Source organism: Henckelia pumila, chromosome 4 (assembly GCF_033568475.1).
Source record: "Henckelia pumila isolate YLH828 chromosome 4, ASM3356847v2, whole genome shotgun sequence".
NCBI classification, from domain to species: domain Eukaryota; kingdom Viridiplantae; phylum Streptophyta; class Magnoliopsida; order Lamiales; family Gesneriaceae; genus Henckelia; species Henckelia pumila.
The window spans coordinates 13599516-13623655 of record NC_133123.1 but is presented as its reverse complement, the minus strand read 5'-3'; the positions used below and the strand labels follow the sequence as shown (position 1 = coordinate 13623655).

Genomic DNA, 24140 nt, shown 5'->3' with positions numbered 1-24140 from the left:
AGATTGTAATTGTAATAAATATCATATCCATATGAGTGGACATCAAATAGCGGCATTGATTGATATTTTTTTGGAATTCATGATGTATGATCTCCGAAATTGGGATGGTGGGCAACTACAAGTCAAAGCATGCAATTTGTTCGGTAGGACCAACATTTGCCTCCCCTAGTCCAATCCCAATATTTTTTTTTTTAAAAAAAAATTTACTTTAATTATTTTATCCTCTATATCCATTTCATTATATAGATGGTAATTCTTGCCATATGCAGAATATTTACCTTAAAGATATCCCACCTCCAAGAATTCCTATTTTTCTACAACATTTGCCGCTTATCCATTGTTTGCTCCACTCCAAAAGTCATGGATAAGTATAAACAAAAGCAACCCAAGATTCAAAGCTGTAAGCTCAAGTCTTCTGAAGGTTACTTTTAAAATATATTTATTCCAACATTTTTTTTCTTTTCTTCTTTTGTAATGTAATTCTCCATTCATATATACATGATAGTTGATGCTGATCTGTTGCATATTATTTATTTATATACATAAATATATCACACACACAGACACAGAGGTGAGCAGTATCGAGTGGGAATTCATAGACATGACTGAGCAAGAAGAAGACATCATTTCAAGAATGCATCGGCTCGTGGGAGACAGGTAATTAACAACAGTACTCGAAACTTCATGATCTTTGTTTATTTATTTTTGAACTCGTGCCGCAACAACTGCATGTTTCCATCATTTGAGGTGATTTTTCATTGTTTTCTAGCTACCCTTTTTTTTTTTTTTTTAATTTTTATTTTTACCCTTTGCTTCGAAATCTCGAGTCATGCGATCGAGTGGAGGATTTTAACTAGAAAAATTTCTCAGGTGGGGTTTGATCGCCGGAAGAGTTCCGGGCCGGAAACCGGAGGAGATCGAGAGGTTTTGGCTGATGAGAAACAACGAAAGTTTCAAAGACAAACGAAAGATTAAAAAGATTTCTTAGATTAATTTTTATATATATGTCTATAATATTTTTATTTTAACACCACATTTATCCACTTCCCCTGTTATAGAAAGGGGTGGTGTGGTTGCAACTTTTTGGGCCTTTCTTTATTTCATCGTCTCTTTCTTTCTTTCTTCATCTACCTTCGATTCTTTTTAGTTCAAGAATCGAACTCTAGGCTATTGATTATTATGATAAATATGTAGCATCTCAAATTCCTTTGCCCAAGTTCATTGAACTTAATTACCATTATTCATATATATATCAATATTTGTAAACTAATTGTTCTGTCTAAATTAAATGTTTTCAAGATATGTGCCAGAATTGTCACGATTAACTTCTTGTACATATAGACTTGCGTGGATATATGTTTGAGATGTTTATTTTTAATGAGTGGATATATATATATATATATTTGAGGTATACGCAGATTGAAGGCTACTAATCATAGTATTTAAACAAATCACGTGCAGTACTTGTTTGAAGACAATCCAAATAATACAGATCATAAATGTAAGTACTTCAACTTGATTTTAACAAGTGGATTTAAATTGATCTACTGGTCCTCGTATTTTTTGATCACGACAAACTCGTGTCATCTACCTTCGTACATGCGTCTAGTTTCGATCGACTAAATTTTTTTTAGAGTGGAAATTTAATTGTACGTTAAAAAAAAACTTGCTAATTATATTAATGGTCTTTTTTTTTGTTACGATTTTATCTTATTAATATGTATTTATAATTTTCGTATGGAAATAAAATTAATGAATTTGGAAATCTAAAACTGTTCACTATATAATTAAAGAATAAACCGATCTGGGATTTATTAAAAAATTAATACCAAATTTTAGTCATGTATTTATTGAGACGCGTCTTTTTTTTTGTCTCTGTGTCTTTCTTAACCAGGTCCACCACTTAACCATGTAAAATAGATCGGTTCAATTAGAAATTTTCCAACCGTCGATAAGAGGAGTTGAAGCCTGAACCATATAAAAAAGATGTGTTGAATTGGTAATTTCCAAACCCATGCACCAAAAAGAGAGGTTGAAGCCTTTATGTACCCATCTAGCCCATTTTGAAATGAATACAAGAATACTTTCATTTAATCCAGTGTTTTTATAATTGGATCAGAAATCGATGCCGCTTAAATGGTCCGACTGGTTCAAGCGAACGGTCGGACTAAGATACTATTATATTATATAAAATAATAATATAATATAGTAATTGATATATTTTAAAGATTTTAAATATGTGTGTATGTATATATATATAGGATCGGTTTGGGGAAAATACACAAGTTAAAAAAAATTGGAGCTACAATAGGTCGGTTCTTAAAATATTGAACACCGATGAATTAAATCGAGTTTGATTTTCAAACCAAACGAAATACACTTAAAATAATTTTTCGTAGAAACCGATTAAACATTTTGTAAATCATTTGAAAGAGATGCAAGTTGAAATGATAAAATCAGTTTGGTTGAAGCATTTTATCAAACACTTTGCATACAATATTTTGGTATATGAAGAACAAATAAAATACTTCAACAATGCATCTTAAAACTGTAGCAATAAGAAGTAAATGCAATAAAGAAATAGACACAAATTTAGTTATGGATGTTCGGAGCTAAATCTCCTACGTCATCTCTTCTTTCTCATCGAAAAGATCCACTAAAAGATTTTTATTTATACAACTCATTTGTACAAACTCACTCCACTTTAGGACTTACCCACTGCCTAAACAAGAACTCTTAGCACACTCAATTGTAGACCGCAATCTCACAATTCACATAATGTTTAACTTCTCTTATGTCAAAACTACAAACACAATCTTTAACGGCTTTGTGTTAAGACTCACTCAACTAATCTTTGAATCTCATCTTTCTTGTATATGTGTGAGTGATTGTGTGTGAGGATTAATTCTTTTACAGTGTATTTATCTCAAATGTATTCTTACACATTGTGCTTGCTCTCATTTCAGCTAATTTCTTCAAGTAGGTTGCCTATACTTTGAATCCCCTTCAAAATCTTGCATTTGATCTTCAATATCTTGTATTTATAGCCTCCAAGAGTGATATACGTTAGATACAAAAATATAGTCGTTGAAAACTTTTGTACTGTTTCTGGAGTGTTAAACTGAATTTTAGTAAACTGTTCTCGCTAAACTGAATTTGGTGCAAAACGTATACTGTAGCAGTTTGGGTACTGTAGCAGTTTGGGAAGCTTCGATCAGCTTGGGTCGGTAGACTGCTCTTGGACAACTTTAGTTTAGGTAGCAGTTTGACAAACAAAATTGAATTGCCAAACTGGATGCAGTTTGACATGATCCGTTGATATCTGAGCAAAGTGATAAACATGAAAGTTGTAGCTCTTTGTCTTGGCTTTCCAAAGCATCAAGAGTTAATCTTGAAATATCAGAATGTGCCAGAAATTCTGCTCTGCAGAATTTCAGTTTCGAACCAAAAACTTTAATGCAGTTTAGCATCTTCTTATGCTCCGATTCAGACTTTGACTTGTACATATGATTTGTAGATCATTGTTGTATTGACTCGCACCGTGATCACCTACTAATCAGAAGCTTAAGCATGCATTTAACTTAATTAATAAAATGATCATAAATAACAGCGGAAAATCATAAATAAATCCTCAAATAATGATACAACCAAATCGAATAAATATCAGTTAAAATCTTAATCTAAAACTCTTCTGAAAACTCTTGCTACCAAGCCCTGGTCACCGACCAACTACATCTCTCGCTCCTGATCCATCTGCAAACCTGCCCCGTCGAATGAGGTGTCCGAGATAAAAGCAGGGACGTGCGCGCTAACGCCCAATACGTAAAGTATTGAATATACAGCTCTATATGATGCATGCAACATGAACTATGAATGCTCTGGGTAACTGGGATCATATCTGGAAAATCATGCTTAGTACATAGGCGCCTCCAATATGTGCACACTGCTCCGAAGATCCAGTGGGTGCCACACATACTGAACCCGATCTTGGACTATCACCGTCCTGGGTAAAACCGCACACGCTGCCCCATCGGTCCAATGGGTGTCACACGGTACCCGGTCGTATAATAATAACAATAACCCTATGGCTGAGCGACCCTAGAACAACTGGCTATCTCAAAAGGATAACAGGCTCAACATGGTATGCAAATGCCGCATAAAAATCATGAACAGTAAATCATGCATATCATGACAGATAATAATGCAACACATAATTATGCAACACATAAACATATATATTCAGCTGGCTATCTCAGTCTGTACTTACGTACCTTAGTTCTACTAGGCAAGCTATATCAGCTCTAAAGTCCAAGCCTATAATCCGCACTACAATGCAAAATACGCATGCATTATAACCTTATTTTAAAAGTCTTAACTACGCTATAGCATACTCCATATTTACTATAAGGAGCCAGAGCTATACCTGCGTCCGTCGTCAGCCCGCTAATGACGACTGCCCCAGAACTTGGGCACCGCTCCGCCGCAACCCCGGAGCACCTGGCCAACCTCCGGACCAAGCCTAGGAAGGCTGGAAACACCCCAAAACCCATCGAAAGCACTAAAGGCCGAGAGAGAGTATGAAATTTGGTGTGAAAATGAGGCTCTCGGATGGCCTATTTATAGGCGAAGTTCGGACGATCCGAACTGCCAACCTGTCCGAGCCTTTAAGACATCTGTCTCTGCTGAGTTCGGACGGTCCGAACTCGGGTTCGGAGGGCCCAAACTGTTCCGGGTGATCCGAACTGTTTTGGTCCTTCTGAACTCATTTTTGGACCCCCGGGACCTACCCTACCATTTTTGGACGTTCCGGATCTGATTTTCCACTTATTTTTACCAAATAAGGACTCCTTAAACATGTTTTGACATTTTTAAAATTATATGTCATCTTCTAACATGTTTAAAATCACTTAATCTTGTAAAATGGAACCGGGCTACTACAATTTTCTTAACTTTGTAACACATACTGAATCATTCCATTTGATAACCAAGAAAAATATATGACCAAAATACCAGAACTGCTTGAGATAAACTGCTTCTGTTTTATGCTCGAATGGTCCAGTTTAGTTTGGTCTTGAGATGTCACTTTGGTCAAGATAACATCCGTTTTAACCCAACTGACGTGGAATATGATATGTTCCAAATTAAGTTTTCTATGCAGTCATCTTGGAGGCTAATCATTTTCATCACTGAACTGTGAGATATCATCAAAACACTAAAACTCGCCAGAAATTCATTTTGGCTAAGTTTCAGTTTTGGCTTCCATCTTGAGTTAGCAACTTTACACTAGAGTAAATATGTTATAAACACAATAACAAGTTTTTAATCAAATTATAATTCACAACAAACCCATAATTATTATGCAAATTAGTCATTTTATATGACCTTAGCTTTTTTCAGACATTAGATGTTTTCTTATTACCACGATGACATTAACTTTATGATCTTAGGTGTCTTTTTATTTATGAAAATATCACTCACATGTAAAAATCAATGTATTTGTAGCGACTATTTATTTAGGAAAATATTATATATTTTGTATTTTTAATTTTTTTTGTTTTTCTTAAAAAAACACGATTTTACAAGCACGCAATACGTGAACGAGAGTATTAATATAGTTTAAACAAAAAAAAATCAAAATAAGCTCAAATACTACTAAATTAATAATTTAACAAAATTAAAAAACCAAATAATTATATATATAACCAAAAATAAAAAAATTTAAATTTTAATAGACGAGATAAATTTTTTTGAAGTAATTTATGAAAAATCAAATTGTAAAAAAAAGGCGAACAAGTCGGACTGGCTCATCGGTTCAAAGCCGGTCCGACCGATTTTTGACCGAGTTTGACCGGTCAAACGGTTTTTGAGCATGGTTCGGACCGGAATCGTTCTGGTTCGCGGTCGAACCGGTCGGTACGATTTTAAAACATTGATTTAATCAATTATATTCCTATAAATATATTTCATAGATCAATTTTAGTCATTCTCATCACAATCGTGTGATTAAATGAATAATAACATTATAAAAACTTTACAATTACATGATTAAAAGAATCCGCGATAGCAATTCATATGTATTTGTGATAGGATCGGTTTAGGGGAAGTCACTGTAGCAGTTTACCCTACTATCTTTGACAAGTTGAGTTCAGTTGAGATTAATCAACTGAGCTCTTTCTTTCTCGTGTGTCGATGTTGATTAACTACTTATCCTAAGGAAAGACATTATAAACTAGACAAATATATGAGGCAGCTTGGTACATCTAGAGCTGAGGATGTGTTCAGTCCTGATGGTATACACCTTCTATGTCTTAAAAAAGAGTTGAGGGCTTTGCGAAAGATTACTACTTATCAGCGATATCGAACATTTTCAGATGGTGATTTAGGCATCTTTATTAATCTATGGATAGATGTGGTTCAGAGAGCAATACATATTGCTGAAGAGGGGTGATTTTTTGACTTTTTAACAATTCCCCATTTTTTTAATAAGAAAACTGACGTTCCTCCTCATTATATGATATCTGATGACTTAAACACAGGCTATCTGATCATGAAGAAAATCTACTGAATATTAATGAGAATATTTATTGAGATGCGTGTAAACTCTTCATATTCCCTAAACTTATTAAGGCACGCCTCTTTGTATTCAATTAAACTGACTATAAAAAAAACTATCATATTTGCATTTTTCTACTTTTTCTCGGAGAACGAGGATGGACACTGAAGCATGGATGAAGTTTTATGAAGATGGTGTAGAAGATAAGATCAATGCTTTAGAGGCAAAGATCAAAGCTCTACAAGAACTTCATTTTCCCCTTCCTCATTATGAGGACAGAATACTGGAAAAGTACAAGCGAAGACTTGGTGATGCCAAGTATGACAATGTCTTCAGCGAAGGGGACGTCCTCTGCGTATCACGCGATCGCAACTGAGGAGTTGTATTCAGCCATGAGCTTTTATGAATCAATTGCAGTATGGAAGGTTGAAATGGCGAGGGGTGAATTATAAATGAAAATTTATGTATTTTGCTTTAGGATTTTTACTACATTTTTTTTTATTTTCTGTACTTGGGTTGACTGTTCTTCCTAAAAACTAATAAGCATATAAAACGAGTCAATAAATTAAAATATTTAAAGAATGTGATAAATAACTTATCAAGATGTTTTAGTTTATCTTTTCAATCAAATGAAATGCAGAAAATAAGTAAAATAAATAAGATTTTTGAGAAGGGATGACTTAGTCGGTTCTAGAGATTCAGTTGAGGTTGTTATCAGTTGAGCCATCGTAACTGACATTCCCCCTCACTTCGAGACTTTTCTTCTGAACTGATATTTGATCAGTTGATCAGTTTGACTGAGGTAGATTGGACCTTTTTCTAATGTTCGGGTTGAACTCTCTGGTAACGCTTAGTCGTATCGTGCCCAAATTACCCAACTCAACCCAAACAATTAAATAAAATGTAGTAGCGTGAGTAGAGATCGTTCCTACGAGAAAAGTGAAATTTATTGTGTTCTTAAAAATACTGAAAATAAATAAAAGGGGTTTTTGTATTTGAAATTAACTACCAATAATTAAAAGCAAATTAAACTAAGTTTTATTAACTAGCATACAAGATTAGGGTTTGAACGAAGAAATCAATTAAAAAAAAGTCTTGGTATCGATCGACTACTTCCTTGAAGTTATTCACTCGATCATCGATTCTCTAAAAATAATTGATTCTCATTGAATATTCATCATTGGAAATTTAATTCCCATCTCACCTTAATTTTAGTTAATTAGACACAAGCGTTCTAAATCAACCCTTACCAATGAATTAACCCAAAAACAAGCGATTAAGGTTTAAACCCAAGGTAGCATTCAAACTAGTGAAATTGATGAAGCTAAACAATACAAACACAAGCGGTTGTATTTAATCTACTCAATTATTGTTCCTACGAATTAACAAATTCACAAGCAGAAATCATTAATCATAATTGCTTCACAAATTAGAGGGATCAAATAATTACGGATTTGATATCTAATTTAGCTTTAGATTGTATGAGAAAATTATTAAGTGATCAAGCCAATAATTAAACACACAAGCATAACAATCAATTTCAAACAACTCTTGATACTCAAATAAAAATCAAACAATGAAAAGCAAAATCTCACAAGATAAATAAAACTTCAAGGGTTTTTCTTCCTCTACCAAACACTAAAACTTAGAAGAATTAAAGAAAGAAATTAAATTTAAGAACAAGAGATGAAAAACTAGCCGCCAAGACCTATTATCCACTCTCCAGCCGTCCAAAAGATCCTAAAATTCGGGTTCTAGGTAATATTTAAAGTATAGAGTCTTTCCCAAAAAATTTTCCCAATTAAAATATAATTCGTCGAATTTTCGTCTCGCTCGATCGGTAAGAAACTACCGATCGAGCGAGAACATTTCTGTCTCAAATAACTTTTCACCTCGTACACAACAGCGCTCAATCAAGCGCTCCTTAATAATGCAGTAGCGCTTCTCAAAGGCGCATAAAACGCTGCTCCATAGCGCTATAGCGCTTCTCAAAGGCGCTATAGTAAAGCTGTTCAAAGGAGCTGTTTTTTAGAGCTGTAGCTCTAAACAACAACTCTACTTCTTTCTTCTTCCATGACTTCTTTCTTTGCTTTTCTTTTCTTTTCTTCTATTCTTTTGCTCCAATTATTCTATTTTCCTATATCAAAACACAAACAATGATTATGAACTATAAAATGAATTTAATTAATGCAAATTCTCCTAATCATACAAATTGACACATATAAATATAGGAAAATATCATCACATCACTGTCAGTTTAGCTAATATTAGCTAAACTGATCATATGTCTTTTATTTCCTACAATCACAAAATCAAACTCAACTATGGTACCCATTTTTCTGGGTCCTCAAGTGATTAAACCTTTAGGAATCCATACCTAAATCACTTTAACAGATCGATTTTTGGATGCATCCCACAAGATTAGCGATTTGTGCGTTGTGTGTTTGTTAAATAAGTAACATGCATTTGATCATGAGTGATGTGTTCGTGAGTGTACTGGAAGGTTAGTGTGAGTTTTTAACCTGCCCTTGTGATGAATTCTTCTGTTCCACTTTGAATCTTGCCATTTGAAGATTTTGTAGTTGCAACGTTCTGTTGTTAGAATGTGCCCATTTTGACTTGATTCGCAGTCTAGTTTACGAGAATTCTCCGGCATACATCCAACTCTGAATTTTTTAACATTGCCGCATTTTCTAACAGTTTTCTCACTCTGTCGAATCAGCTATTCTTGTGCATCTTCTAGACTGGACTTGACGAAATGAATATAATTTCTTTTGCTCATCTATAGTCTAGATTGATTTTCAACCATAGCAGACTTGCAGTTTATGTCACTGAACCCTAGACAGTTTTGTCTCCATTGGGCTTCTGTGACTCTTGTAGTTCATTTAACATCACTGATGACTTATTCCAGGTTTGAATTAGCTCAGTCATCCTTAGATTCTCTGATCTCAATTGCTGACTTTCGACTTGTAAATATTAATTTTTTGTTCTAAGTTTTGTAATTTATTCTTCTAAGCTGAGTTTCTCAACCGACATTTCTCAATCAGGTTCGGTTGAGCAATCCAATTGATTACTTTTCTGAATTTTAACTTCTTCAAGTACTAAGTAAAGTCATTGATATTCATTTTTTTTTAAGTCAGTAGTTGATATTCACTCGCCATATCATGTAGTGCTTCAGATAACTCTTCTCGTGTGAATCTTTCAGAGTCAAAATCAAATACTTGTATATTTGTATTTTGCAGATCAGGATCTCGTTCCTTCTTTTGGGAAGAAGTCTGCTCACTATGAGCCATAAGACAGCTTTCTCCTTCTTCATTTTCAAAGTTTGCAAGTTTTTCTGAGTTGCAGGGTTCAGTAATAATATCAATCAATTTACTCATGCTCTCATCAGTTTTTATCCCGTCTTCGTCTATTTTGATTATCTGCCGCCAAATGTTCTTAGCTGTAGAACAAGTTTCTATGGATTTGGCAGTACAGTTTTCCACAGTGGTGTTCCAGAGGCTTTTGGCGAGATCCCCAAATGTAGCCATTTGAATGCGTTCAGAAACGAGAAAGAGCCTCGCTCTATTACCACTTGATAGGATCGGTTTAGGGGAAGTCACTGTAGCAGTTTACCCTACTATCTTTGACAAGTTGAGTTCAGTTGAGATTAGTCAACTGAGCTATTTCATTCTCGTATGTCGATGTTGATTAACAGACAAAGTATGAGCGAAAAATACCAATCAACATATTAGAACAGGATTCAAATGGTTAATCAGTTTCGTGAATGTGTAGAAATGGTAAACTGAAAGTTAAATAACACAATGGATGTAGCGACCCAATTCGTATTCACTACCTGATCAGAGTTAGAGCATAATTAAGCATGCATTTAAAATAAATTGTTGCGAAAGACTTAAATAAAAGCAGACCGACAGAATACAACCGATTAAACAAATTCGATTATACATCCCAATTGAATAAGCTTAAATAAAAACCTACAGTTAATCCTGTTGTTTTCAAAGGTCACTGGCCTCTCCAAGCTCCTGATGCTCAATCCCGCACCTACACCTGTCCCGTCGAATGGGGTGTCCAGATACACAGAAAGACTGGACGTGAGCTCTAAGATCAATACGCAAATACGTGTAAACATACAAATATGATGCATGCAAATGACAGGGTATCCATATCTGGGATAACTGTATACAACTGCTCAGAATGGTGCCTAGGACATGAGTGACACAACCCGATAATCAAACCCTGCGTACACTGCTAATTCCTACCAGACGTGCACCATATCCTACAGATGCCAGTGTCGGCTAACCCGTCGGGCGGGGCACTCGACATCGACCGTTCGAGCAGGGCTGAGCGGCCCTACATGACTCATCTCAAAAGATGGATAGACACAATATGATATGCACATACTGCAGAATAATATGACACATAATGCAATACATAAGCATGCAAACTCGCTGGCTATTTCAGTCAGTACTTACGTATCTTACTACAGGCAGTCCTAGCAGTCCCACTCTAGATTCCAAACCTATCATCAGTTCTACAATGTAAATACTCATGCATCATTCAATAAGCTCTAAAAGCCTTAACTAAGCTATTGCATACTCCTAAATAATTTAAGAAGACCATAGTTATACATGCGTCCGTCATCAACACATTGATGGTGACTATCCCGCAACTAGGGGCACACCCCTGCTGCAGCTCCACAGCCTCGAGCATGGCTCCGCTACACTAGCACTGCTCCGCTACTATGTCAGACACTGTCTGACTTTACTAAAATACATATTCCCTACTCCAACTCTAAAATAAGAGTACCCAAAGCCCTAAAATAGAGCCACGGGGCCGAAGGAGAGGAATTGGTACGAGTTGTAAATAAGCTCCTCGGCCTCATTTTATAGACGAGGGTTCGGATCGTCCGAACTATGCATGCATGACAAGTGTCATCTGATAGCACTTTGGACCATCCAATTGGGACTTCGGATCGTCCGATCCTGATATTAAGTCATCCATGATGTTACTCCTTCGAACACCTGGCCGGACCACTGTTCGGACCGTCCGATCATGGACTTCGGATCGTCCGAACTCTAGTCTTGACCAATCAAATAATTTCCTTATCCTATCTTATCTGATGAAGATCGGACCGTACGATCTCTCTTCGGATCGTCCGAACTTCACTCTTCCGAACATCTTCAGGCCCTCCGAGCTTGGACGCTTCGGACCATTCGATCCCAGGTTCAGAACCTCCGATCCTGCCTAAGACTCAGAACATTCCCGGCCATTTTCGATTGTTCTGGATCCATTTCCGAACTCCGTTATTTCATCTGAAATTTACTTAATCATGTTTTAATAAATTTGAACATGATCACACGATTAATTTACCCATTAATCGTTAATTTTGGATACGGGTCACTACACTGGATGTTTATGGATGTTCGGAGATTTCAATCACTCCTACGTCACCCCTTCTTCCTCCTCGAAAAGATTCACTCTAGAAGACTTTGACAATTACAAGCAATTTGTACAAATTCGATCCAATACTAAGACTTACACACACAACCTATCCCAGAACTCCTAGAATCAAGAACACAGCCCTAGACTGCTTCTTTATCACAATGATAGTGTTTTCACAGAACACTCAAATGATCTATTACAGAGTTTATAACTCGATAGATCATAACACAGATTGATCCTACACTTGATCAGAATAATCCTTTAGGCGTGTGCTCGATCAGTTGGCTACAATCATTCTTGAGAGTATTTCCACTGTTCTTGCTCTGTGTTTTTCTCCACTCAATATTCTCCAATGTTTTACACAGTTATTCACCTTTATCTGTTTTTTCTCTTGATTTTGTATATATAGGTGCTTTCTCCAACGGCCATATTTGAATTCAAATCATTTATCGTTGGCTTGTTTTTTCTCCAACAATATCTGACAACAGTACGCCGACTTTTCATTGGTAACTTTGCGTTGTCAGCCTTGTACGAAAAATTCTATCCACTTTTATTCGTAGTGATAAACTGATGTAACGAGTAAGACGTTCTTGCGATTGATAAGTTTGATATCAGTTTAGTACATGTCTTCAAGTGATCAATTTATCCTTTTTTTATTTGAAGACTCGTTTTAACGCTTTCATTAATAAAACGTTCTTATTCTCTTGAAGACTAAATTCTGACTCTTCGATGTGTCTTCAGTTTGGGTCAATGGTCAACTTAGTTTAGCTCAGTTTTGTGTTTCATGCTTAGTGGACTTTCATTGGTTTAGTTTAACACGCACCAAAAACTGGATATTTCAGTTTCCAACAGTTTGATTACGTAATTATAAAAAATTTACATTGATATTAATTATATAATTAAATAATTTTGATCAGAAGAATCAAAATCGATGGTCGAAATATAGTCATATGATTTAATTGATTTAACGAACTTGCTTCCCGACAAAAAATAACTCGTTAGCACTGAACACACAAATCTGATTTATGCAAATCGAGTATAAAAATTTAGACTCAAGTAATTTTTACGATAAACTGCATAGAGAACCATTTTGAAATTTCAAAAGAGCTAATTATCTCATGTGAATTTTAATTTTTTAAAAAGCTTAACCCCGGTTTGTTTTCCATTTTTTTTAAAAATAAATAAATACTCATAAATCCCCTATAAAAATATTAAAATATATTGAAATTTAGACTAGAAAAACATAATCGACATGTTCTTGGAAAAATTGCATTAATTTGTCGGAAATTCCGATTAATAGTGAAATTAAGACAACACGCAACGCGACAATAATCCGGGGAACGTCTAGTTGAGAATAATTTTGTTAAAAGTTAGAATTATTACCGCTCTAAAATATATGAAGTAAAAAACCCCTCTTCAGTTTCCCATTCGAACCCACTGAGAGGCACATACCTGCGCGCCTTTTGAAGAGAGCACCGTCAACACGAAAATTAATTGCGGCAGGTTTGCATTCTCTTGCCTTTTCCCCAGTTTTCTGACAAAAAGTATGTTGTACGTTCCTTTTTTATTTTCTTTCGGGTTCTGTACTCTTTGTATCACATCATATAAAGAGAACACGAATTTGTTGCTTATCCGTGCTATCAATGGTTATTTACAACTGGTGAGGATATTTTTATTCACTTCAACCCGTTTTCCTGTATGGTGTTCTGGGTTCTTGTTGTTGATGCTGTTTCATTCAGGCGTAACGCTGTGTTTTTGTGTGCGTTTTCTTGAAGATTAGTGTTTTGTGTTTGCTGGTATTTCTTTGAAACCCTGATCTTAGGCCAAAGATTCAATTTTTAAGTTGCCATTTTAATAGTTTTCTTTGTTTCCTACATTTAGTTTTAACGCCGTGTTTATTTGTGTGTTTTCTTGATGATGAGTTTTCATGATTAAATTTTTGTTGGTGTTTTTTTCCCCTTCTTTTCGGGTGGGGGTTTGGTGTTTGAACCGAAGGTGTTAAACAATGGCTTCAGGTTCAGAATCAGCGTCCGAAGAAGTGGCAGAAAAATGGGAGGTGGGCCCCACGGAGGATGTGGTGCAGGCATTGATGGAGAAATTGGTCGATCCTCGCTTGCCCTGGAAGGTCTCTGTTACTGGCCCTCCCTCCGAAGAAGCTCAGAGATCTGTTGCCAACCAGGTCATTTGTTTGCGATTTTTATTTGCAAATTGATTAAGCATTAATCCTAATGTTGCCCATTTGGTAGCCATGCCCTTGAATTAAGTGATTCACTACTCAAATTAGGATTGCTTAAATCTTGCAAAATTGTTTGAAATTTGTTTTGGTGGAGAAAGTGGGATTCTTTTTCAGCAGTCGTTCCTCCAATACGAAGTTTATGGTTTTTTTTTTGTGTGTGTTCCAAATACTTCCCCTGGATGCAAGTGTTTTAAGATAGTTTCGCTGTCTCGCAAATACATGTATCTTCATTATGTATGGGGTGGGTGTGGTGGTGTGATCTTCAAGTGGAGTAAAAATAGTTGCACGAAATCCTACTGGCTATTGGTTTCGTAGTTTATAGTTATGACTGTAGTTAATACAACCATGAGGATTTGGTGGGGTATTGGGGGATGGATGATTGTATTTGGCCCATTTTTGTTCCATCTGCCCATCATGCGCAAATACCTCTGCCACAGGCTCCAAGCTTCTACTTTGGTTTTCATTGGTCCAACTCCATCCTGATCTTGGTTATTGGCTCTTTCTAGATAGTTTTTTTTTTAAATCATTTATTGTGTCACAACTTGCCCACCAGAGGCCAGACTCGACCTTATTCGAGCTTCGTTAACTTATTTTGATTCATGAGAACAGTGAACACCAATGGGTGTTTGGCCGGTTGGCCCAACCCCCCTTCCTGATGGTATTTTGCCAAAGTACAATAAATCATCCTGATTTCGTTTATTTTTCATCTTTATAGATGCATGCGATTGTGTTGCTTTACAACTACTATCACCGGAAGCAGAAACCCGAGCTGAGATTCTTGGATTTTGCATCATTTTCTAAGTTGGCTGTCGTACTGAGACCACGGTTGATTTCATTTATGAAACTGATGAAAGAAAGTAAATCCATGGACTTGAATGGCACGGAATGTAAGCTCTCCGTGACGGAGAAAGCAATCAAAGATGCATGTGATATAGCTGTGGCTTTAGATACATCAAAAGATGTGCCCGACACAGAACTATGGCCAATTTTAAAGGTTGCTGTACTTGTGGTTGATCCAAAGAAGGAAAACTGTTTTCTTGAGTTTGGCCTCATCACGGAAGGAGTCTGGTCACTTATTGAAAAACAGATTAATGTGTCTAAAATCAATGCAGACATATCAACAGAAGAAGTTATTGGTACCAAACGTCAGCGGAATGATCAAAGTGTATCAGCTGCTGATAGTGAGTTTCAGCTAGGTTTTGATGCTGTAAAGGATGCAACTGGTAATTAATCCACATTGTTTGATATCTGTTAAATAGAAACTTCAAAACTTTTGCAAGTAGACCACATCATTTTTGTTTGCCCCTCTCTTCCTCTTTCATTAATTGTATATGCAAGCCTTCAGATGGATATATTGAAATTGGCCAAACCATAGGTCTTACACGCTCACAACCTATGTGTGCCTAAACTCGGCTTTGCACCTGAAGGCAAGCCAAGGAGTAGCCCTTTGATAAAGCACGTGCCCTCGCTATAAAGCATGGGTCTGGTGCACTCTAAAGGTTGAAAATGCCTCTTAGGAATGCTTAAACATGGATATAGTGAAATCAGGGTGAAGTACAATGTAGAAATCATTCTCATTCAGTTATAAACTAATAAATACTTGTTTTGTAATTTGATAATTTGACATGAATATTAGATGAAATGAGTTTTGAAGTGAAAATTGGATGAGATGTTACTCAAATATTTAGATTCTAGTGCATTATTCCTTACTATGTCACACTTCGACATGCATGTGCCTCTCAGTTAGGCTTGATCATATGCCCGCATCTCGTGCCTCTAGCAACTATGAGCCAAAGCATAAATTGTCTTTGGCAATAAACTTTCTTTATGGTTTATACTTTATAGTATCTCTTTGCATTTGATCATTGTGCAGTTGGCGTATAAAAAATGAACAATTTCTTGAATATTTTGTCCAATGGAACAGGTTTTGGCAGTTCTAACCTTGTGGTTTTGGAGACTCATGTTGTGTATTCTTTATGTAATTTAAAGTCAGCAGCTCGCTTTTTAATTATGCAATGCTCAGAGTCATTCAGCATAAAGAATCAAGTTCCTCTTAAACTTCTTGTTGAGAGGTTAGTCCATTTTGGTATTATTTTGCATCATAACATCGTGAGTCCTGGTTCTTGTGTGAAGTGATTGATGGTGGAAGGACTTTTAAATACATGTATATTCCCTTCTTAAACAGTTGGTTAATTCAAATAATTGGTGAATGTTTTGCTCTAAGCTTCCATTTTTACATAAAACCTTTTACATTGCCTTCATGCTTGAACTGTTTTAATAGCTAGGTTTTTGTGGACATGTATTGGTCATCTGGGCTAGCTAGGGATCATGCAGAATTGATAACTTCTCCTATTTTAGTTTCCATGTTGCGTCCTGTTATTAGAATTTTCCATTGCAGTCCCTACCCTGTCATGACAAAAGGCACCCAATATTTCTCATCTCAAAAGACATTACATAAAACCTATATGCTGGCCATTGGAGCGTTTGAAAATGGTCACCCGCAACAGTGTTTTCTTTATCTGGTTGTGGACAAATCTTATTATTTTTTTAGCAATTTTCATAAGGCATGGAAAAGAAGAAATGGCAACAAGAAAAGGTCGATAATTCATAGAAAGATAAACTGCATTTGACTAAATATGTGTTGATACATTGCTTGATGGGTGATGGTGTTTTGATGACAAAATAATTCTGCTACTTTACCAGTTTGCAGGGCCCTTTGGCAGAGAAGTCTCACGGTAGCTGGACAGCAACACCTGTTGTCGAGTATTATCACATGCTTCCTTATGCAGAGCACATCTCGCACTGGCTTGCGAGGTATAGTGTCTATGAACCACCTTTTCGGTTTCTAAATAGAGTTATTCTCCGTTCCCTTTGAAGCAGTTTCCGTATTCTGTTTAAATTGGGACGATGTCGAAAAATGTTATGATAGTTATTTTCAATGATCTTGAGCTGAAGTGCTCCTTGCCATGTGCATGTGGAGGACACAAGTGTTAAAAATCAGCAGGTCAATTTGAGTGTGCAAGTACTTAGTTTAAAGAACTATTTTATTTAGCAATGTCTTTTTATTTTTTAAAATGGATCATTTTAATTTTGGTGAAGTTGAAGCAAATGTCCTAAAGTTCATAGAATCTGGCCTTTTTATTTTGGCTATACAGTAACATGTGTTTTAGATATGATCCATCTCAACTGTGGTTGCGTTTCTTATAGCAGTTCTGCCATTAGTGATGTCTGTTACGTCTCTATTGTCTTTATTGGATCTTAGATTGAAGGTTTGGGGTCATTTTTTGAAAAATTATGAATATTGCAGGAAAGACTTGAGTTTGCCAAGTTTAAATGGTTGCAATGCTAAAATCGCCACAAACAATTCTGAAAAAGAAATAAAGAAAAGCAAGATAACGGTGTTACCTCATAAGAACTCTAACGATAAAGAGGTGGATCACAGGGACATTGACAACTCTAGGCCAAAAGCTAACTCTTTTCAGAAAATAGGATTTGACATTAAGAACTTCAAGGAAGCATCTTGTGGCAACAACAAAAGCACTGTCAATGTTTCCCAGAAGAAAGCAAACAATGGTAGCGGTGCTGAGAAATTTAACAAGATACAGGACATTTTGGATTCTGCCAAAAACCCCAGAAAAAGAGTTGATCTTGGAGTTTCAGATAGCAAAAAAGTATTATCTGATTCTTCCATAGACATACAACGAACCAGCATGAATGATGTAACTACATCTTGCCGAGAGAGTGATGATTGTAGTAAGAATCTTGATTCAAATTTAAAAGTATGCTATCATAGACGAAAGAACATTCCTTTTACCCGTACAGACTTACATGATTCAGGAGGTGATTTCAACTTGAATGTGAGTCAGTTTTTCTTAGAGAAATTTCCTGTTCTGTTACCCATTTTATATCATTCTGTGCCGTTTCTTGATTATTTGTATTATAGGATGATAATTCAAATGAATCATGCCATATGGAAGATACGGAGATGAATGAGAATGTTTCGGGAGCAAATGGTGTTATGACTGTTTTGTGCGATCAAAATGAAACCACTGTGACTCAGAATCAACAAGGGCTTTTTCATGCTAATACAAATGTCAGTGCAGAAGTACAAAATTTTCGGGATTCGGAAGATGTGCAAAATGCCTTGTCACTTCTTTATCGAAAGAGACATGAACTGGTAATTTATATATTGCTTTTTCTCATGGTAACGTGAGCTTTGTAGACTTAAGTTTTTTGTTCATGTCACTGTTCCTACTAATTTCCACAAACATTTCTTTAAAGTAAATGATATGGTTTACTTGCCTTGTCAGTGTGCTCAGATGGGGAGCCTGGAAGACACACTTGCATTTTACGAGGATAATATTCAAAGGATAAGGGAAGGTATATTATCGTCCTTAGGCTTTTTAATTATCACTAACCTAAATAATGATATCATCAACTTGTTTAGCATTGTGTTCCATATGTTCTTTTCTTATTTACATAGGATTTTAGCTAATGAATGGGCTCTTCATACTGGTTTCATTAACTCTAAAAGTTCTTAAACATAATTGAAGTTTTATGTTTCTCGCTTACTTTTAGCCGATTCTTTGAGGTGACGTTTTAGCTCAAAGCTTTTGCTTTTTATCTTTAAACCCCATCATATTATATGTTTCCAATTTGCCAAATCGTTATATACTTTACTGATTTAGCAGTTTTACGAAAAACAAATGATTATTTAGGTGCTGATATTGGGTTAGCTCGTCAATGCATCGAATCTATCTTAAGGGGTAATTATCCTTCACTGCTGAATCATGAAATCCAACTCCTAAGCAAGGGTCGCAATGACACTTACCTCCCTGGAAAATCTTATTGTCAAGTGAGTTTCTTTCTTGAAAAATATAATGTTCTTTTTCTTTCTCCTGCATAAAAAACTTAAAGCTACACAACCTTTTCTAATGAAGTTTGAAAGTAATGATACAAAATTCAATCAGTAGAGGTCTCTTTACTTTTGGTATATCATGTTATATTGTTATATGATGATAGGACTTGGAGTATATATGCCTCAAGAATAACTGGAGACTGCCACGATATGTTGTAGAACCATCAGAAGGTTGGGCACTCTCACTTTTCTCCCTGAATTTGCTGGTTTTATGGATGTTTAGTAGGCTGAATTTTGGACGACTCTGCTATTATTCTTCTTTTCTGTTTGTCTTGTCTCAATACTTGGTTTTCCAAAGGTAAATTCCTCTCGAAGGTGGTGGTGAAAAGCAAAGGTTTCAAGATATCTTCGAAGGGTCGTTTGGAGCTTAACCCTTCTGATGCAAGGGAGTCCGCGTCTGCACAAGTTATCGCGAAAATACGGGATCAAGCTGCTGAATAGTTTGGATTTCTTGGAATCAATCAACGTAGCATTTGAAGGTGCATATGGAGTGTCTCTACAAAAATATTCGCATGTGCAGAGAGAGAGAGAGAGAGAGAGAGGTGGAGATGTATATTTTGGTGAAAAATGGTTAATGTTTGGCTATAAAAACGACTTTTTTGGAGACCGATGAACATGACCTCACATTTCATGAATAGGGATGTGAGTTTATTTGTTTAGTAACTCAACCAAGCATTAGGCGTGACGGAAGCCGTACTCGAGCCGAACTCGATATTGTCTACAATGTTTCACATGGATCTTAAGAGAGACGTACGATAGGTTGGCCCCAAAAAATTGGGGGAGAGGGCGAAATGAAAATGATATATGTGCGAGAGTCGAGGTGAAATTTTTTTATTTATTTTTTTAAAATTAAAAGTAAAAATAAAATTTTAAAATAATGATGGCTTAATGACTCTTACCACTCTGTTTTGGGAATCTGTCGATGTTACCCCACTCGGGCACTGCCCGGGTGGGGTATGGACGGTCCGGATTCCCCTGCAGGTCAAATGATTTGACCTGCAGGGTTGATCCGGGCTGTCCGATCTGGCCAGCATCGACGGATCCCTGTTTTGGGGTTGGATGGATCTGCCTAAGCTTATAGCATATATAAAATCAATATTTTTAGGTACGGGCGTTTTGTTTGGATTAAAGAACGAGAAATTCAAGCGGGTAAAAAGAAAGTTCAATATGCTCGTGAGATGAAGGGGATGAAGGTTTATTTTCCCCCTAGAGGTGGGAAAAAAATATCGTTATTTGCGCTAAGTAATCAATTCAAGTTTGAATTTAAAGCGAGTGATTTTTTTAAAATAAACACGTGTTTCGTACTCATCCATTTTTCATTCTAACACACCAAAAACCCAAAATCATCTCTTGTATAAATTGAAAAAATAGAAGTCTTTTAGAGGAATTAGTGTGAAATTTTCATAAGGAGTGTTTATCCTTGAAAGAAATATGATTAGTAGCGAGAAAGTGAATTTGTAATATCAATTTTTGTTTTTTTTGTCCTTAATAAAAGAGTGATCTCCTTGAGTGGTCTTGAGCGTAACCCAATTGAGTAAACCACTTTAAATATTGGTGACCATCCATCTTCAAGTTGTTGATTATATAATTGTAATATTCCACTGCGATGTTATTTCAGGTTTACGATAATTTCCTAATATCACAACAATTTGAGTGATGTTATATGTACAATGAAGGTTACACATACATTTACACGTAATTTGGTTTCGAGATTTTGGTATCAGATGAGCTAGAATTTGAAACTTTGATGTCAGGTGAGCTAGAAGTCGAGTTGAAGCGGTTTCATAGAGCTTAATCTACGAATTCTTATCTCATATCTTATTGAATTTAATTTTTTTAAAAAAATAATAGAATTGCTAATCCATGTAATATCTACTAATTTATATAAAACTTGAAACATCTATATCAACTGATTTGGTCTATCAATGTGAAACAAACATCAAATGATATATCTAACCTATAGAAATATTAATATACTTTTATGGTTAAAGAACAAATAAGTCGAAATAGCTTAAAAAAAAAGTCGAAATCAAAATTACACATTCTACATTGAATTTATTATCATCTCTAATATAAAAATTATGAGCAACGCTTCAAATTTTTCCCACTGGAGATATTTCTTTACTTTCCACTTTCTTAAATTTTTTATTTATCGTACTATTTTATCTATACTATTCTATAAATATTATTATTCTATAAAAGTTGAGTGTCTTATAGTAACTATTTTTTAGTGTGTCATGTTTCACCGAAAATCATATTTCAATTCTACTTTTTTTTTTCACTTTTTTCTCAACCTCTTTTCCCAATAACATCTTCCATCTTTTTTTTCCTAAACAATTTGTATCATTTTTTTTTATGTGATAATATAATTTTAAATTTATATTATCTTCTCAATAATTAGTTTTCACTAAATAATACATTATTTAAAAACTCATAAAATATTAATATATTATATCGTATTATTATTTAAAAACTCATAAAATATTTATGTATCATATCGCATACGCACTTATGTAGCTAGTTATATATTACAAACATAGCATAGTCCTGAAAAGTTAGGAATAAAAATTTGAAATGAAGTTATATCATTTAAAGCTGAAATTATAGTTGAGATTCCATGTCTTGAATTTTTTTGACGGTGTTCACAAAAGAATAAAAAATTAATATGGAAATGATGACAAATGAGCCGGCCGGGTAAAGGTGAGGTTTCTTGATTCACTCACTCCAGAAGAAGTGGGAAGCGAAAAATGGAGGAGAATCGAGAAATGATAGGAAGCGATGATCTTTACGCCAAAATCCCTCAAGATGTTATCTTCCAAATCCTCTTCAAGCTCTCCACGAGAACCCTTTTGAATCTCAGGTGCGTTTCCAAATCTTTTGGTTCCTTAATCTCTCACCCCTATTTCCTTAGACTCCGCCTATCCTCAGCCCCCGCCGCCTCCCACCACCTCCTGTACTATGAATCCTCGGATTACACGAAGATATACTTTTCTTTTCATGATTCCCAGACGTTTTCTCTGCGTAAGAAGCTCGAAACTCCATTCAAGAGTGTTAATGGTTACTTGAGGCTGGTCGGTTCTAGCAGGGGAGTTGTGTGTTTGTTCGATACCAATTATTTCAACTTTGTTGGCTCTGTGATTTTATGGAACCCCTTTATTGGAAAGTACAAGATTCTGCCTTGTGTGCAAGGATTTCGTTTTTTTAAGATTAGTTTCTCACATATGGCTGTAGGGTTTGGATTTGATCACACGAATCTTGATTTTAAAGTTGTGAAAATCTTGTATGGTTATGAAAATAATGAGCATGAGTTACGATCGAAGGCTTTGGTGTACGGAATCAAAACTGGATCTTGGAGGAGTGTTGGACAGGTTGTGCCTTGTTTCATGCCCAAGAATTGGTGTAGCAATGTGTTTGTGCATGGTGTTGTGCATTGGATGGCATATAGGAAACCACAATTTGACGGGCATCTGAATTGCATCATGGGTTTTGACGTGGTTGAGGAGATTTTCACGGTAATGGAGTTGCCTCAAAATCTTGGACCAAACTGTAAGGAATTGAGGTTGTCTCCCTTGGTTAATGAGAAATCTTTGTCTCTCTTTGTGAGTTATCGTGAGAATATGGGTGAGTCATGGGATGTGTGGTTGATGGATGACTATGGGAAGGTGGATTCTTGGACGCGAAAATATGTTATTGTGTTGGAGCAGGTGTTTGTTCCCATCAAGGTTGTGAATGATGGTGAAATCTTAGCTGCAATAAGTGACGAATTATTGGTTTTGATGAATGTTGAAACAGAGGAAGTTACGGATCTTGCCGTTTGTGGATTGCCGCTATCGTTCTCTGCAGCTGATTATGATCCAAGCTTGGCTTTGATTGATATTGGACAGCAACTCATGGAGTAGGATTCTTCACAGAATAAGTGCCTCAAGAAAGCTTGTTATATCCTTCACACAAAAAAAAAGAGGAATCTCGGTATACATTGAAATGATGATCACATGGTAGTTGTATCTTGTGAACAAATTGATCAGGGCTTTTAGATACCAAATTTCAGAATGGACTTGCAATCCTATTTCTCCATCTCTTTAGATATATAACATCTATGTGGTTATATTCGTATCATCTTTATAGTTCTTGTCTACTGTGTTGTTTTGCTTTTGAAATCTGGAACTTGCAAGAGCTTCATGTTGGTAGCATATAATATGTACACTCCAGTTATAAGATCATCGGATCATAAGCCTCTCATAGGAATGCATGTACCCGCCCTTTACTTTAATCACCGCGAACCATCTGAATTCTTCAACTCCTATGTTTCCAGACTTTATCTTTTGTCTTCTAAACCTGAAGCTGGTTGCCTTGTTTAACTATTTATCAATGATGAATCTTTTGTTTGAGCTGAGCCCTATATATCTACAGAGAACTGTTCTAATCTTATATCCGGCTTCACGAGTTATTGTAAGATGGTTCATTAGTTTGAGAGGAGACTGGTATTTGGGGTTTGAGTTCTGAACTGGTGCTTAAGCTATCGCATCAACTATGCATATACTCGAATACACGTGTGTCTGTTAGATATCTGTGTTAATTTTATTTGTCCCGCAAACAGCCCGCTGTCGACATCCTTTCTCAACCACGAATTTTCCTTCGCAATCTCCCTCCATCCACAGTTGAAAGTTCCCAATCAAAACAAATAAAACCCTTCATTTGCCATCGACTTATCACCTGCACAGACAAAATTTCCTTCCATGGGCATTTACTTCGTCTGCACAACCTCTCTGATCACTTTGTCTTCAGAGCTTCTCCACCGATTCATTCGGGGGTTTCACACTCCCAGAATTTTCCGGATAATATTAACTCGAGCTCCAATACTTATACCGACGAGCAAGAATACATCAGCGTTGATTATATTAATCCCACTAGCTGAGAAAGTTGCAGCAGTATCTTGCAAGAAGAAGGGATACCCAGGAAACCAAGACCCTTCTCTTTTTTTGGATTTCCCA

General features: G+C 35.8%; 3 protein-coding genes across 4 annotated transcripts; all 3 read left to right on the top strand.

The window, feature by feature from the left end:
- Nucleotides 1–254: 254 nt before the first annotated feature.
- On the top strand, nucleotides 255–1266 carry LOC140866126 (transcription factor TRY-like). Of its 2 annotated transcripts, none has more exons than XM_073271025.1 (3): nucleotides 255–400; nucleotides 564–657; nucleotides 871–1266. In XM_073271025.1, the coding sequence occupies exons 1-3, from the start codon at nucleotides 361–363 to the stop codon at nucleotides 986–988; spliced, it is 252 nt and encodes an 83-aa protein (XP_073127126.1). In that variant the 5' UTR covers nucleotides 255–360; the 3' UTR covers nucleotides 989–1266. The 2 variants fall into 2 exon arrangements, with proteins under 2 accessions (XP_073127126.1, XP_073127125.1); XM_073271024.1 differs by having other exon boundaries at nucleotides 270–421.
- A 12185-nt stretch (nucleotides 1267–13451) lies between these two features.
- Nucleotides 13452–19915, top strand: LOC140864022 (uncharacterized). The gene is made up of 11 exons (XM_073267899.1): nucleotides 13452–13539; nucleotides 14011–14174; nucleotides 14947–15454; nucleotides 16156–16303; nucleotides 16935–17045; nucleotides 17539–18088; nucleotides 18175–18408; nucleotides 18542–18611; nucleotides 18950–19086; nucleotides 19254–19320; nucleotides 19448–19915. The coding sequence occupies exons 2-11, from the start codon at nucleotides 14085–14087 to the stop codon at nucleotides 19588–19590; spliced, it is 2058 nt and encodes a 685-aa protein (XP_073124000.1). The 5' UTR covers nucleotides 13452–13539; nucleotides 14011–14084; the 3' UTR covers nucleotides 19591–19915.
- A 1926-nt stretch (nucleotides 19916–21841) lies between these two features.
- LOC140865196 (F-box/kelch-repeat protein At3g06240-like) lies at nucleotides 21842–24140 on the top strand. The gene has a single exon (XM_073269754.1). The coding sequence runs from the start codon at nucleotides 21897–21899 to the stop codon at nucleotides 23046–23048; it is 1152 nt and encodes a 383-aa protein (XP_073125855.1). The 5' UTR covers nucleotides 21842–21896; the 3' UTR covers nucleotides 23049–24140.